Raw genomic sequence first — 13,322 nt, 5'->3', positions numbered from 1 at the left:
GCCATGGAGCAGGCCCCGAGCGAGCCAAGGCCTCTGTGTACCGATGTCCTGTCAGTTATATCATTGGTTACTATTGGACTTTGAAGACGTGAATAGAGAATAGAGTTCGCCAAAAGTTTGCCAACACTTTATAAACTTTGTTTCCCTGTTTCAGCCTTGTTTATATGTTTGTTTACTTCTCCAGACCCTCTAAAGTGTGAACAAATGCATGTATAAGAAACACCTCATACAGTTTTTAAGAATCACTATGCACAAAATACAAAGGAACAACAATCAACTACTATGACATGTACTAATTGTAGGTTGAGAAAATAAATTCGTTTTTTTATCAAAACAGTCACTGACAGCACCTTAAATTCCATTGTCACATTTGCTGTAAACACAGGGATTTTGATGTACACGAGTACAAGCGAATGACATTTCTAAACCTCTCCCTCTTTAACCACACTCAGACAAAACTTCCTCTTTCTGTATGTTTTTTGGAAGGGATGTATAACGCACAGACCACTCATGTGGAAAACGCAGTACAGACATTGCTGTAAGACAATTATGCTGTATCGTGTCACTACCTTTTTACGCCCCTTGAGCTAATGCAAGTGGTCTTAACTATTAGCAATTGCAGGTGCTTGTATTGTGTAGACATACAGTCAGCAACTAGGCACCTGGGGCCACATTTTAAGAATTCCTTGCCGGACCATATAGGAGCAATAGAGCTTCTAGACGCTTTAAGAAGCATTCTGTTCATACAGGTTTACCATGATTTTCACTTTGTAATTTACGTGCTTTTTTTTTCATATCTGGGGGATATTCCAAGTGCGTGGTTTAGTGGCAAACCTGGGTAAATTAACTCAGAATAAGTGGTAAACCTCCTAAAAGAAGAGTCCTGTGGCTTTGTTCTAATAGGAGAATGAAGCTAGAGGGCTCGTCACCTAGTAGGTTTACCCCTCACTGTGAATGAACTTACCCAGGTTTATCAATGAACCATGTACTTGAAATACCCCCGTTATAAATCAGGTGGTTTTGTTATTGTTCTAATCTCACGCATTCTTTATGTTCCATTTCATTATACTTTTACTCTGATTGGAGCTCACACCACTTTATTTATCTTAACTTCTGTAGAACCCTTTTTAAAAACACATAAACTCATATATAAAGCCCAAAGCTTAGTAAGTGCTAATTATTAACTATGAGAAATACCTCCTGCACATCTTTCTTATTGCAAATATGTATATGAAACCATATGTCCCTATGTCTCCAAGGAACAACATAAAAAACAAAAAACGTGCCCTGAAACAGAGTGAGGAAAATTCCAAGGTTTTGTTTTATTAAGAGACATCCAGAACATCAGAGTGGTTTACAGTCACCTGCATGAAATTCAATCCTAAAAAAAAATTACTGTTTAGAAAATTGTTTTGAACAGCGAGACCTAGAACAAGCTGGTATTGGTTCTTTTGTTAAGTTTCGTTTGTTTTAACAAAATATTTTCTTTTTGATGTTGTTGTTTCAGCAGGGATTTTTTTTCTTTTCTTTTCCAGAGTTACATTAACTCAACGTTCCATGTCGCACTGCTTGGAATGTTGTCAAATGTTCTATTCCTCTTTCTTTACGGACAATACACTGAAATGAAACAAAATGAACCCCAATCTGGACAAGAGACGAAAAAGCCAGAAAAACCCACTGCACAGATGAAAAGTCATTAAAAAAAAAAGAGAGATATATCACTCATGTTAAAACTGTTAAGGGGTTACAGTAAAGGAGACGGCTTGCAAACGTAAGAGGTCAACACACACTAATCTTCTTGACACGCAGCTACTCTTCCTAGACCAGACAAGCTATCAACAATCATGAATGCTGTTTTAAAAAAGAAGAAAAAAAAATAACAGAAAAGGATTTTTTTTGTGTGTGTGTGTGTGTATGTGTGTGTTTTTTTCTTGCTCGCAGACTCTTGATATGATAGCGGCAAGTCGGGCTGTGCGCTCCGACACTTAGCTTTTTTTTGTTGTTTGTGCTAAAAATCTGTACTGATACTTATAAAATCATCGATAAAAATATTCCTCTGTTATCAATACGCCTTGGAGAGTCGGGGCAACCACACATGGAGGCTCGGGCTTTTCCTGGGACTGAGCATGGGCGGGAGAGAAGACGGAGAGGAAGTAGAGAAGAAGAAAGGGGGAGTGGAGGAGAAAAAGAGGGAGGTGGCAGTGCTGTTACTCGGACTTGGCTTCCTCCTTGGTTTCTTCGGGGGCTGCCTCGACCTGTGGGGGGTGGGGAGAATTAATACACCTGCTAGAACTTAAAGCCTTCACTAAAGCCAAACTTTGTTTTAGCACTTCACACTGTGTTCACCAACCCAACTATTTGCAGAGCTTACAATTAGTGTAAACAAGTGTTAAGTCAACTTTTTTTTTAAAGATTACACTTAAGTCCTACTATCGAAAGCAAAGCTAGTGGGTTGTCTCAAAAATATTCTTCCCTGATCTTACTTTGCAGTCTAAACTCCCGCCTAACATCATACACTGGCTTCACTGGTCAAGACACATGGTCTGAACTGGGCAATGCAGTTGCGACCTGGACTGCATTTGTGAAATAAGACATCTGGCCTACATGCCCCACCTGCCTTGTGTAACATACTCAAGAGCCTTACTAATGATACAGCGAGAGTTTGTGATCCCTCTCGCACCTCCACACACACACACACACACACGCGCACCTCATTGGTCTTGGCCTCTCCGTTGTTTTCTGCATGGTTCTCCTCGTTGGCCTCAGGCTCTGTGCTCTCCTTGGCTTTCGCCTTGGTCTTTTTGTCTTCTTTCTTGTCGTTTACCGCCTTCTCCTTCTGCAGATGTTGACAAAACAGCAGCCACTTAACACTTTGACATCATTTGGTTATTCTCTCTTTTCACCACTAGGGGCACTGTTATAAGAAAAACAAGCTTTCAGACTCATTACACATCAACAGGTTCCTGATCCGAGTTGATCTATGGTAATAGTTGCTACAAATAGGAAGTGATACAAAATGATTTGGGTGTGTCTGTGTGTGTGTGTATATATATATGTTTATATTATGTGTATATGCATACACCCTACATGCTGTTTTTTATACTGTATTTTACACTTTTTATACTTCATAGCACTATTTACTATCCAGAATAAATTTCAGTGTAGAGCTAAAACACACCAAAAAAGTTTCTAACAAATGCAAAAAAAGGTTTTTCCCTAATGCGATGCCTATGTGATCAGACTTCAAACTTGTAAAGGACAAACAGTTACAACATTGTAAGCATACTTTAAAATGTTGCAATAGCACTGGCTACAACATACGTGTTGCCCTTTATATTTAAATATAGGGTGCAATATCATGAGCTACGTGGAACTGTGTGTGTGTGTGTGTGTGTGTGTGTGCGTGTGTACGCAGAGGTTCTTGATGTGGGTTACCTTGGCTGGCTTTTTGGCCTTAGGCTCGGGTTTTGGAGGGGCGGGCTTCTACCAAGAATCATAAGCACACAGTCATACACAACGATACAAAGACCCCTACTTTAGTGTCACACTGTAATTAATTGAAGCATTTCAAATTAAATAACAACATAATTGCCAATGCAGATCACTTTAAATACAGAATTACTTTTTATATGTGATAACTATTATATACAGTGACATTTAATATACATTTATGCCGGAGTCATAGCAACAGAGACATTTCTAGAGATGCTCATTTTACTTACAGTGGATAATCTTGCAGATCTCCTCTGCGGCTGCAGAGACAACACAAGATGAAAACATTTATTAATTGTTCAGGTAATAAATGGTTAAATTAACTAAATACTTACTGACATTTATGTACACCTTTAAAACAACAAATGTTGTTCTAAACAGAGACTTGTGAGATTGAACAAAAAAAAAATTCCAACAGGTGAGAGAACACAAACCTCTTCCTTTGTCTCTCCATCGGCTCCCTGTAAAAAGAGAAAGAAAGAGCAAAGAAATTAGTTTTGCCACTTTTATATTTCAAAATAAGATAATATCTGAACCATGTGTTTAGCATGTCATTAGAAAAAAAATCACAGTGCATGATAAATTGGCAAAGTTTGTTTTGTGAATGCATGACATTCACAACACACCTCTTCGACCTAGGGTACTACAGCCGTTCACCTGATAGGTCAGCGTGGTCTTGCCACGAATTTAGTGCAGGAATAATCCGTTTAGAAACAGTTTCAAGGGTCTAATATAGCGATGCGTGCTAGGTCTGTAAATAAGTTATTAGCGTCGCATTGTATTAGCCTCATTTCGAGTTGGGATTTGAATGCACAAAGGGATCGTGACACCTTCTGCATCCCCAAGCACTATCCCCCGTTCTACTCAACCAACCCCGGAATTTTTAACACGCCGCTGGGGGAGGGCAACCGGGAGAGGGGGGAGGGGCCGAAATTAACGCTTACATCGCCACCTGGCGAGAAAAAGGCGTCATGACAGCCATCTGGCGACATGAACAAAGAGAAAAAATATAAATTTATAGGGTTTTAAAGCGTTATTTTTGGCTTTTAACGTCTCTAAATGAAACTTTCTGTTCTTTTTTCGAATTGTAGCGCCGCTTTTGAGGCCAAACGAGTGGTCATGTCGATTAGGTAAGCGTTTGTTCTCGGACGCTGCACACAGAGGATAGTCCGAGAGCTGCAAAGCATGGCTGCTTCAGGTTTACCAGCATGGAGACCCAGCTAGACTTCAGACCCTACAGGCAGGACTGAACAGCTCTAAGAAAGCCTTCTTTACCACGACTACAGCTCGACTGTTGCTAATTTCGCCAGAGAAAAATCGCATTTTAAAAGAACGATATGTTTTTACACGCCATGCGAAATTTTGCAAACAAATGGGTTTATAATTAAGACTTCGTTGTGAGGATGGCTTCACAATAAATAGCGAGCTATCAATAGCTGTTTAGGCTTCTCTGATTTCAGAAGCTGAAAGTAATAGCACAATCAGTAAACTACGTACCTTTCTCTTGGGCATTGTGGATTCCTGAAGGGTTTTCGTTAAAATAATACTAAAAAGCACTGCTTTGTTGCAGAGTTCAGTGCATGTAAAAGGCGAATGTCTCCTTATACGAAGTAGTGTAGTAAACACACAGGGACATTAAAGCTAGTGGTTGAATGGGGGGGAGGGGTGCGGCTAAGTCGTGATTGATGTGCGTTAGGCCAATCAGCAGTTGCCAGTGAGAGCCCAAGATGAGGGGGAATATCCAAGCCGGTATTTCCTTTACGCGCGAAATATTTATTGCAGTGGAGGGAAGAAATAATAATAAAAAAAATATATATCATGGACTAACTGATGTGTACTTCACACGTATTAAGCGCCAAAAAAAATAAAAAAAATCGAATGCTCTCCAGGACCTGGAGTCATTTAAACCCAAATGCTTTCCACACGAAGCTAGAGTTGTCTTTTACTTTTTCACTATATCCATTTCGGTTCAATAACAACTATCGAAATGAGAGAATGCACATAAGGAAGTGCCATTCTAGTATCTTGCCCTTCGTCCAAAATGGCGCCCTTCTTGCTCGTCATATTCTTGTTAGTCGGCTTTTCTAAATTCATTTAGGGAAGAAAAGCCTTTACAAGCGCAAAGAGGGAATGACGCCGGTAGGTGGCTACAGTTCTGCCCAGTGAGAGAAGAATAGCCTAATCCTCTTTCAAATGGTCTGCAGAATGGAGACTCACGGTCGTAACCTAGCGATCTGCACGCATACAGTACATGTCCCTTTGATAAAACGCATACAACGTGCTTTGCAATTCTACATTTTTGTAAATATAATGATGATGAGCGTTGACGTTGTGATGGTGGAACGTGCGTCAAAATAGTGTCCTCGAGAAACAGCCATTGTGTACGTGCATGGAGGCACGCGATAGACATGTAGTGTTAGTTTTGTTACCAGAATACTCTAAGTGCACGACAGCAAAAATGACTCGCTACACTGAATATAAAAAAGTATCCAATTTCACCAGAATATTTGTGCACATGGCGTGCAACAAAGTTGCACTGGGTGTGCTAACCCTCTTCACCACCAAGGGGCGCCCAACTACAGTGACTTAGATTTGATGTAAAATGTAAGCCAAATTCCCCGGTAACAGTGCAAATGATCACGGCTGTTGTGACCAATGACCCCTCGGTTCTGAACCTGAAGCGCATTCATCTGGTTAAGATACACAGGGGTAAATAGGCTAGGCCGAGGGAAGAAGCAGCAGTTAAGAAAAATCAAACACATCGAATGTATTGCAACAAGAAAGCCGCAATCACAACAAAGATGACATTAAGGGGTGCCATTTGAACTGTACGGAATGTGTTTCCCTTCCTCATTCCAGTACGTGATTTGACCGATTAACAATGAGCCCACTGTTCTAAGACGAACTGGCAATACAATTTTAATAATTTGTGTAAAGGTGATGATGGTAAACTTTGGCCACTAATGGATGACTAGAGTCTAGAGTGCAGAGAAAGGGGAGGGGGCGGAGTACAGGGGGAGGGGAGGCGGAGGCTTAAGAAAATATTGAAGTCCATCAAGGGTTGGAACACAAGCCTCTGCACAGATTGCAGCTGTTAGTGATAGAAATTATTTGTTTGCAGGAGCTTGTCTATTTCTTCTGTCTTGACTGCGAGTGTGTCTTTCTGTCTTCAATCGCTCTGTTTTTTGGGATTACTGTCTCGGCACCACGCAGGGATTTGCTGAAGAACATGGTGATCAAAGTTTTCATAGCATCGTCCTCCGGATCGACATCGGTAAGAACCCTCAGACGCATCGCTCATTCACTCATCTCCTGCATTGACAGAGTCGACGCATTCAGGGCCAGGCAGAGCACTTTCAGTTGCTAAACCATAGACAGCGAAGCACTTAGCTTTTGTGTGATTCTGCATTTGGTTGCAAATAGAATGTGGATTTTAAGGCTAAGTGTTCATTATTTGACAGATCTAAGTAGGTTTACCTGCAAACAAACATCCCCCTTGCACAGTACGTAAGCTCATTTACTGGAGTTTGAATGTGTTAGAACGCTAAACCGCTGGTTGTGATCTTTAAGGAGCCGGCCAAAAATCCTATGATAGTGTTTTTGTACCACAAAAAGTTATTTCCACGCATATACTACTCTGCAAAACAGTCACTTACTCTCTCCCTCTCCACCCTCCTCCCATGAACCAGAGCTAGTGAAGGAACTGGTCTGAGTGACTCTAAATAAGGTGCTAAGACTGCAAGTCAATGCTGGGCCACTTGCTAAACAGTCAGTGTCTGTCTGTCACTGTAACTTGAGTCCAGGCTAGTGTTATTCTGTAGGCTGGGAAGCATATCATACTCAGGGGTCCAAACTATCTGTTTAAGACAATACATAAGTGAAAGTGAATTTTTAAATAGCTTGACCAGACCCACAGTGTGTCAGTGGGTGTGGGTCTCAAAGTGATGTTGGAAGCCCATGATGCAACCTTTTGAGACCAGCTGGTTCCTTTTCAAACTTGGGGAGTAAAGCAGCAGTACTATGCTCAGAGGACCTGTTACATAACTCCTTCTTTTCACATCAATCTTGGGGGGTTGGGATGGGGGGGGGGCACAACTCCACTAAACGGGACCTATGGGACTATGGGGCTTTAGACGGCTCACGAGCAGGAATGTCACTGAAAAAAGGAAAACTGAGAAAGCTGATAGGGAGCAAAGTTATTACAGACACACACACACACACACACACACACACACACACACACACACACACACACACACACACACACACACACACTACATGTACACACAAAGAGTGTGGCTGACTAGCCCCTGAACCTCAACAAAGTTTGAGGGTGATGTAGATTTAGCGCTTCACATCTGTAAGAATTTGCTGTAAGTACTGGGCCATGCTCACATGCCATAGCCACAAATAGTGGCAGCTGGGCTATAGGTGTAGTGTAGTGGCCTATAAGTGTAAAGAAACTAAAGTGTAAGTTCATTGGTTGCATCACACCCTATACTTGGGCCAGATCCCAAGATTGAATATAGATGCATGTGTATGTTTGTTCTGGTGGTTTTATGTTTGTCTTTCTCATATAACCATCAAATGTAAAATACTGTAATGTAAAATACAAATGTAAAAAAATGTTGTTGCCAGTATTGGCTATGTATGAAGCTTTGCGTGACCCATCAGGGTAGTTTACTTACATACACTTGAAATGGAGGTGTGCATAAACTGGCTAATTCCAAAGGATCGTCTCAGTGTTTGTGGAGGCATGTGTGTAATACATTGCAGTGTATTGCTGATGTCCGTTCCCTGGTCATTTGTAGACTTAGCTATCTTAATATGGCCTGTTGTCGTATGGCCAGCAGAAATACCATTTCTGAGATCCCCGTGCCTGTAAATGCATTGACATTGTTAAATATGTGAATAGTTAGATACTTGGGCAGGTAGATTGGCAGAGAAAAAGAAAGACAGGTCTATTTTGTGTATTAGTGTAGACATTATGACCATGCCTATAGCTCTGCTTCTGCAGAACTGAGCCCTATATTACGAAGCCTGCAGTTCAACACATACAGCCGGCTCAGTCAGAGACTCAGGAATAGTTGTCCTCCTTACAGCCGACTGCATAGAAAGGGCAATGAACATCACTGTATCTGTTTGCAGGGAGAGGATGGTATGAACATCTCTCTATCTGTGTACAGGGAGAGAATGGGATGAACATCACTCTATCTGTTTGCAGGGAGAGGATGGGATGAACATCACTCTATCTGTTTGCAGGGAGAGGATGGGATGAACATCACTCTATCTGTGTTCAGGGAGAGGATGGGATGAACATCACTCTATCTGTTTGCAGGGAGAGGATGGGATGAACATCACTCTATCTGTGTTCAGGGAGAGGATGGGATGAACATCACTCTATCTGTTTGCAGGGAGAGGATGGGATGAACATCACTCTATCTGTGTTCAGGGAGAGAATGGGATGAACATCACTCTATCTGTGTACAGGGAGAGGATGGGGCTGTTCCAAGAGTGTGTTAGGTTTACGTAGCAAAGGCCTGACCAAACTAAACTTCAGTTGAAGCTAATTTGATTTTGTCCTCTGACCATCTGGAGCTCGTGATGCTCTGTTCAGATAGCTAGCTGTGCCTTTTAATCCATGTCATTATGAAGGTCAATTGTGATGCAGGTTTCTTTTTTGGATGCTTATTTGTACAGATTCTGAACACTGAGTCAATATTGCCATGGTAAACCGTTTTAGAGGTCTTGCCTTTGTATCTTTAGTTTTTCATAATCGCCCAACTTTTCCAACATGAAGAGCATTCTTCATATGTGGCTCAAACTAATTTACAAGCCAACATAGCATGAGTGCATTTGTGTATATTTTCATGTTTATGTTCATGTTTCTGTGTGTGTGTGTGTGTGTGTGTGTGTGTGAAGAGGGCTGCCCCACATCATATTAAGTATTCATCCTAATCTGAACTCATAACCTAAGTGCATTTTGTAACACCATTGTTGTAATACATTCTTACAGTTAAGTGACCTTACACACTAAAAGAATATGGCATAACATTATTTTTTTGGCGTAACATTTTTTTTCTAATATATATATATATATATATATATATATGCATATGAGGATAAAGTTGAGTTAAGCCCAAATTCAGTTACTCCAACAGCTTTTCCATATACCTTCGTTTTTCCACGTATTGGCTTCCTTTAAGGTCTATTTGAGATATAAATGACCCTTTAGAAATGACAATGTATCTTGCACGTGCAGTTGTAGGACCCATCCTTTCTCTTCCCTACTGGTGGATGAAAGCCATCTTTGTTATCAGTGTGAGTCAGCCATGTGTAGCCAAGGCACCAAATGGCAGGCGATGAAGAGAAGCTATGAGGGGACTTTTTGACTTCTCTGTGAGTACACTGGCCCTGAGAAGGATGGGTGTGTGTAACCCAAACATAGTGAGAACACAAGGTCCCCTTTTTCTCTGAGTTGATGATGTCACTCCGCTGGCGGCACATGCTAGGTTTGTGATGCTCTGAGGGAGTTTGACTACACCAGGAGAAGGTCAGGATCCTCACACTCAGTTGTGTTAATATGGGAGGTTGTTAGCGGGCGCATTTGTAATTCAGATGACTTGAAATGTCTGTGTAAGACATTATCACAACAGGTCTTTGTGAAGTGAGTTTGTGTGGTGTGTGTCTGTGTGTGTGTATGCCCATGTGGCTGCTTCAGTTGCATACATAACTGCTTATTCTGCATGTTGGTTTTAATTTAACAACCAGACAGATTATTACAGATGGCAGGAGTAAGAAAAAAAAAACACAGCACTTAGTTTCTTTTTTAAGAAAAGTCTAGTAAATAATACATCAAGCCTAAATCCTTCATTGAGCCAGCTGGGTCTTCAGAACGAAGGTACTGCCCAACAGGACTGTTAAAAATCTATTCAGGACGGCCACACTGTATGGTCCCACTGATGCATCACTTTGGTAGCGAGTGATTGAACGATCGCACTGCTCTTTACCACCTCTGTGCTGCTAATTGCCCCTAATCTGAACTCTGTGCTCTTGTGTACATGGCCCAGTGAGAAGACAGACTGGATAATCGATAGCGCTGGCCATTAGAAAGCCACTGATGGATATCGATTGCAGTCGGGACTAGAGGCTCTGTTGATAATCCTGGCAGACAGGTGACTCAGCTGAGGACCTGACTGAGGAATGGCAGGCCTGGTGTGTTGTGCTGTTGTGGTGTGTTGTGCTGTTGAGGTGTGTTGTTGTGTTGTGCTGTTGTGGTGAGTTGTGCTGTTGTGGTGTGTTGCGCTGTTGTGGTGTGTTGTGGTGTGGTGTGCTGTTGTGGTGTGTTGTGCTGTTGAGGTGTGTTGTGCTGTTGTGGTGTGTTGTGGTGTGGTGTGCTGTTGTGGTGTGTTGTGCTGTTGTGGTGTGTTGTGCTGTTGTGGCGTGTTGCACTGTTGTGGTGTGTTGTGCTGTTGTGGTGTGTTGTGCTGTTGTGGTGAGTTGTGCGTTGTGCTGTTGTGGTGTGTTGTGCTGTTGTGGTGTGTTGTGCTGTTGTGGTGTGTTGTGCTGTTGTGGTGTGTTGCGCTGTTGTGGTGTGTTGTGCTGTTGTGGTGTGTTGTGCTGTTGTGGTGTGTTGTGTTGTGCTGTTTTGGTGAGTTGTGCTGTTGTGGTGAGTTGTGCTGTTGTGGTGTTGTGCTGTTGTGGTGTGTTGTGCTGTTGTGGTGTGTTGTGCTGTTGTGGTGAGTTGTGCTGTTGTGTTGTGCTGTTGTGGTGTTGTGCTGTTGTGGTGTTGTGGTGTTGTGGTGTGTTGTGCTGTTGTGGTGTGTTGTGCTGTTGTGGTGCGTTGTGCTGTTGTGGTGTGAGTCACATCACGTAGTCATGAACAGGGAAGATAACAGCCATCTTATCTTGATAAAAAATAAGTTTATCTGTTATAAAAAGGTGTGGTTGTGGTGAGAGTTGTCCACATATGGTCATGGGTCAAACACAGTGATGCATATGAAAACTCTTCTGATGAATCATTAATTTACAAATGAACTCATCAAGCCTTGTTGCCCAGTCAGAATAGTTTTATTTAGTTGTTATAACTGGCAATGTCAGACCTTTGACTTTGACTGTGTTTCCTAAACAGTAAATGTGTCCGAGTCGTGTAAAGAGATACTCACTGGTACATCCGGACTTTCCCCTTCACAGACAGACTGATACATGGATTCTCAGGAATGCAGGCCCTTCTTTATCACCACACCCATTTTAATAGGATAAACTGAGCACAATGCCAATTATCCTATGGAGCAGCACAAATACAGAACAGCGATTCTGAGAGACAAAAAAAAGAGAGAGAGAGAGAGAGAGAAAGAGAGAGAATTCACAGAGAAAGGTGGTGGGAGATGGAGTTTGGCATAGTTCCCTCCCAAATTAATTTAGCTTGGCGTTGGTACAAAGGGGGTTTTGTGAGTGCAGTTCTAGAGCAGAACAAGAGGGACAGACAGAGAGACAGAGAGGAGCGAGAACGACAGAGCAGAAATGAGGGGGGGGGAAGCTGTCCTCCCGTTCCACTCTTTCACAGGAAAAGGTTGAGCCATGGTGTGTAGCCATGTTCCCAGCAGACCGGCATCCAGAAAAGTGCGACACAGCAGCTGTGTTACTCAGTTCCTTTCCTTCTCCATGCCTCTGCTTTCCATATCTCTGTCAACATTATCAAACTAGCAAGCTTTGCATTTGGCTCAACCGCCTGGACTCACATTTGCACATATTTGCCTTCCCTGAGGCCAGAACGCAACGTCTAATTTGTTTGTTTTTTGCAGAATAATGGGATTGGTAAATAAAGAGTGATCATTGGCTGTCCACACCCAAACTACTATATACACATACACTGCAACCTGCAACCTCTGAAATGGTTGTGTGGTTGCACCCTCTTCACCCATCTGTGCAGGGTTGTCTGTCTCTCTCCTCCCTAGGCTGTTTGCTGATGTGTGGTAGCAGCAGCACCAGCTGCGCTGACACAGGCTTGACTCCTCTCAGCTGGCCATATTTGGCGTGGGTTTGACCATCTCCCTCCTCCCGGCTCTGAGCCTTGGAGGCAGATCGCCCTGGCTTCCGTCTCTCCTTCTAGGGGCATTCTTCTCCGAGTCAGGCACTCCTTTCCCCTTAGGCAGATCTGCAGTGGGGAGATATAGGCCTGCACACCTCAGGGCCTGAACATTATTACTTCTGGATCTTTCTGTGCCCTCCGAAGGGATTCTCCTCTCCCATCCGAATCTTTTCTCCCTCACCTTTGTGTTCTTGTGTCTGTTACTCACAATATCCGTTTCTCTCTCTCTCTCTCATTTTCTGTCTCACTCTCACAGTTTTTTTTTTTTTCACTTGCCGCCACCCTATTTCTGGGTGACATAAGCAAGCACACCCAGCCAGTCAAGCCACCATTTCCTCTTTGTCGTTTCCCCCTTTATCTGCAGGTTGAAGTGTGTCACAGACAGGCTTTTGTTTGCTGCTCGTTTCGCCTGCTGCGTTCCGCCTGGTCTGCCCCCGACCCCTCTGAAAATGGAGAAAGTCAGAGCGGAGAGATTACACAAAAAATAGAGGCCATTCATCTCCCTACATTCCATGGGACAGATCAGGTCATAAATAAAACAAACGAAGCCTAAGTATTTTGCTGACATGAGAGGATTTCCTGGCTCCTCTTGCAGTCAGAGTCAGAGCCCAGTGGTAGCTCTGGCGTTACCATAATCGTAATGATAATAATTGCTTGCATTCCTCTGCAAATGGTTTTATCCGCAGCGTGACGAGGCTCGTTGCCATTCTCCACGGCTGGGGCTGATGCTTGGTCGATG

General features: G+C 42.6%; 2 protein-coding genes across 3 annotated transcripts in view; one reads left to right on the top strand and one right to left on the bottom strand.

Moving 5' to 3' along the window:
• Positions 1-1,298: 1,298 nt before the first annotated feature.
• On the bottom strand, positions 1,299-5,143 carry hmgn6 (high mobility group nucleosome binding domain 6). 2 transcript variants are annotated; one of them, XM_080840072.1, is made up of 6 exons: positions 4,990-5,143; positions 3,927-3,953; positions 3,723-3,752; positions 3,436-3,483; positions 2,711-2,836; positions 1,299-2,255 (listed from the first exon to the last, which is right to left on the bottom strand). In XM_080840072.1, exons 1-6 carry the CDS (start codon positions 5,002-5,004, stop codon positions 2,208-2,210), a joined length of 294 nt encoding a protein of 97 aa, XP_080696198.1. In that variant the 5' UTR covers positions 5,005-5,143; the 3' UTR covers positions 1,299-2,207. The 2 variants fall into 2 exon arrangements, with proteins under 2 accessions (XP_080696198.1, XP_080696199.1); XM_080840073.1 differs by having other exon boundaries at positions 3,436-3,480.
• Positions 5,144-6,559: 1,416 nt separating this feature from the next.
• The window catches only part of sh3bgrl (SH3 domain binding glutamate-rich protein like), a 12,106-nt gene continuing 5,343 nt past the window's right edge, over positions 6,560-13,322 (top strand). The window contains exon 1 of the mRNA XM_080840421.1: positions 6,560-6,766. Within this exon, the coding sequence (XP_080696547.1) occupies positions 6,722-6,766 (45 nt within the window). The 5' untranslated portion in view covers positions 6,560-6,721. The remainder of the gene's footprint in view (positions 6,767-13,322) is intronic.

Source organism: Sprattus sprattus, assembly GCF_963457725.1.
Source record: "Sprattus sprattus genome assembly, chromosome: 6".
NCBI classification, from domain to species: Eukaryota; Metazoa; Chordata; class Actinopteri; order Clupeiformes; family Clupeidae; genus Sprattus; species Sprattus sprattus.
Note: the sequence above shows the minus strand (reverse complement) of the source record. Positions and strands in the feature narration are given on the sequence as shown.